Below are 2,451 nucleotides of genomic sequence, written 5' to 3'. Positions count from 1 at the left end.
ATGTGAATTACATGGATTATTTTATTTTTTGTATTTTTTTCAAACTGAAATTACATTTATAATACTTCATGTTTCAACTTAAGACATGTTTATGTCAAATTCATATAAAAATATTCACTTCTTTCTGTACTGTCGAGATTACATATTATTAATAATAATTTTAAATTAACATTGGTTTAGTCTAACCTATACAGGAACGTAATATTGACATTGACTTAGTATGCCGTTATAGATAACAATATTCACATTATCACATGTTTTTACTTAGTAAATATCTTTTTTGGTCAATTTTATAAAAAAAGTAAAGTAAATGACTATATACTACTCATGTGGTGACACGCTACTTCGTCCGACGACAATAAATCCGCTACATTACATCCGTTTGAAGAAATGCGGTTTAAAAAGCAGACCAAATGTGAATTTTGGGTTATACAGAATATTTGGTCTGCTTTTTAAACACCTGCATTTCTTCAAACGGATGTAATGTCGCGGATTTATTGTCGTCGGACGAATAGTTACGGAACCACTCATGTTATCTTAAATTTTCACATAATAAATACTTTCTTTAATCGAATCTATAAAAAAAATATTTTTTTCTATTTTACATAACAACGTAGAAATAACATTAATTATATTGTTTATAACAGTGTTAAATAAAAATTTATCTCAATTACAACCTTATATTGATAGTACTTTTGCAATATTTTTCAAGTATTCTAATTTGTAATCGGAGTTGTAATTTATAACAATGCTTTTCAATCGATTATCATAGTCACGATAGGCTTTACGACGAGATATTGAGACATTTAATCCTGAATCTATTTGAGCGATTAACATTTCAGTTTTGCACGGTTCATCTTTAATTGCATTTAGAAACTGTCCAATAGATGCATGACAAACAGCAACACGGCGGTTGAAACCATTATGCCATTCTTCCATTAAATTGTTTGATCTAATATAATCATTACAAACAGCTTTATAACAATTCCACATTTTAATATTGAACCTTGGCTTATCGCGTTTTCTTCTATTGTGACGTGACTTACCAATCCACGTTATCTCAAAATACTCGAGTAATGTATTCAATTCATAATTATAACGATCATAATAGTCACTGCCTACAATTAACTCGTAACCACATATTACATCATCAGTCGGAAGAAATGGTAATGCCATAAGTAAGCGTATGTTATAAGCAAACGTTACATCTGTGTTGTATAGTTTTTGGAGCCCAGATAACTGAATGTGGCGCCAAATACATTGATTAAAATGGAAACTACACCCAGATATTTTCACTCCTGAATATATTCCTTTAAAAGCTTCAATAAATGCTTCTTCAAAATCGACTACAATACGCTTAGGTGAAAAATTTGGCAAACTTTGACGTAACACCTTCAAAAATTTTATGTAAGTAGATTTCGTTTTATCAGGTGATAATAAATAAACAAGTGGCACTGATTTACCATTCATGAAACCATAAATGGTATATAATTGCATAAAAATACTCGGTACACTTTTGAATACCATCACTCAGCCATTGATCACATTTACTTAAAAAATTTAAATTTTTGAGTGTTGTGAACACCAAAAATCTTCTTTTTGATCCACCGCTATCGTGAAGTAAGAATGACTCTCCATTGTGTGTACATTTAAACTGGTTTGGTAATTCTAATTCACCTCGAGATAACGGATTACTCAATTGAGGATTTTCTTTAACACGTACACGATGCACAGTTCGAACTAAAGATATTGGCTTTGGCAATAACGCAGTGACCGGTGATGATATACCTCGTAATACCTTAGACACGATCGTAGCAGGTTTTGAATCGTTTCCTTTAGCTTTCTTTACTACTTGACTTTTGATAATCTTCGTTTTCACTAAAGCAGCATTTCCAGCATGTTCGTGTTTTGGTATTTCACCAACTATATTGCCTGTACCCATTAAAATGGACCCATTAAAATTACAAATATTATTTATTCAACAATGAATACATATAAACTAATAAAATAAAATAATACCTGTTTTCAATTCACTGTCTGTATGAATTATTACATTGCAATTGGAATCAGAAGCACAACGCCACGATACATTACTTTTATTCACCTTCTTCCGTGTGTATAAAATTCCTTCATATAATAATAAGTCTTACCTTTTTGTGACAACACAAATTTTAGAGGCATTGTGTAGAACGGTCTTTCAAGAACTTGATTTGATTTGAAAATTTCTAATAAATAATTCACAAATATTGCTTAGAAACAATAGAAATACTAGCTCATAAAAATAGCAGCACTCCATATAATTACGAAATATACTAAAATAGATAGCAAGGTTTTCACTATTGCAAAACATAATTCCATAATTGAACGCTAGATAGCATTACAATACACAATGACATTTTAACGCCAAAGTACGAAATTATTCGATTGTATATATACAATTTTTAAGAATAT

At 30.1% G+C, this 2,451-nt stretch overlaps 1 protein-coding gene across 1 annotated transcript; it reads right to left on the bottom strand.

Annotated features, from left to right (window-relative positions):
- Positions 1–678: 678 nt before the first annotated feature.
- On the bottom strand, positions 679–2,181 carry LOC118071387 (uncharacterized). The gene is made up of 3 exons (XM_035090528.1): positions 2,151–2,181; positions 1,525–1,932; positions 679–1,454 (listed from the first exon to the last, which is right to left on the bottom strand). The coding sequence occupies exons 1-3, from the start codon at positions 2,179–2,181 to the stop codon at positions 679–681; spliced, it is 1,215 nt and encodes a 404-aa protein (XP_034946419.1).
- Between the last annotated feature and the right edge of the window lie 270 nt (positions 2,182–2,451).

The sequence above is a fragment of the Chelonus insularis genome, unplaced genomic scaffold (genome assembly GCF_013357705.1).
Source record: "Chelonus insularis isolate UGA/USDA-ARS -01 unplaced genomic scaffold, ASM1335770v1 contig_80_pilon, whole genome shotgun sequence".
Classification (NCBI taxonomy): domain Eukaryota; kingdom Metazoa; phylum Arthropoda; class Insecta; order Hymenoptera; family Braconidae; genus Chelonus; species Chelonus insularis.
Note: the sequence above shows the minus strand (reverse complement) of the source record. Positions and strands in the feature narration are given on the sequence as shown.

What these genes read in the sequence shown, in the direction of transcription:
- LOC118071387 (XM_035090528.1), bottom strand. Translation starts at nt 2,181, where the DNA reads ATGCCTCTAAAATTTGTGTTGTCACAAAAAG. An exon ending in ATTTGTGTTGTCACAAAAAG is followed by an intron (nt 1,933 to 2,150) that starts GTAAGACTTATT and finishes TAATGGGTACAG; the next exon opens with GCAATATAGTTGGTGAAATA. An exon ending in TGATCAATGGCTGAGTGATG is followed by an intron (nt 1,455 to 1,524) that starts GTATTCAAAAGT and finishes ATGGTAAATCAG; the next exon opens with TGCCACTTGTTTATTTATTA.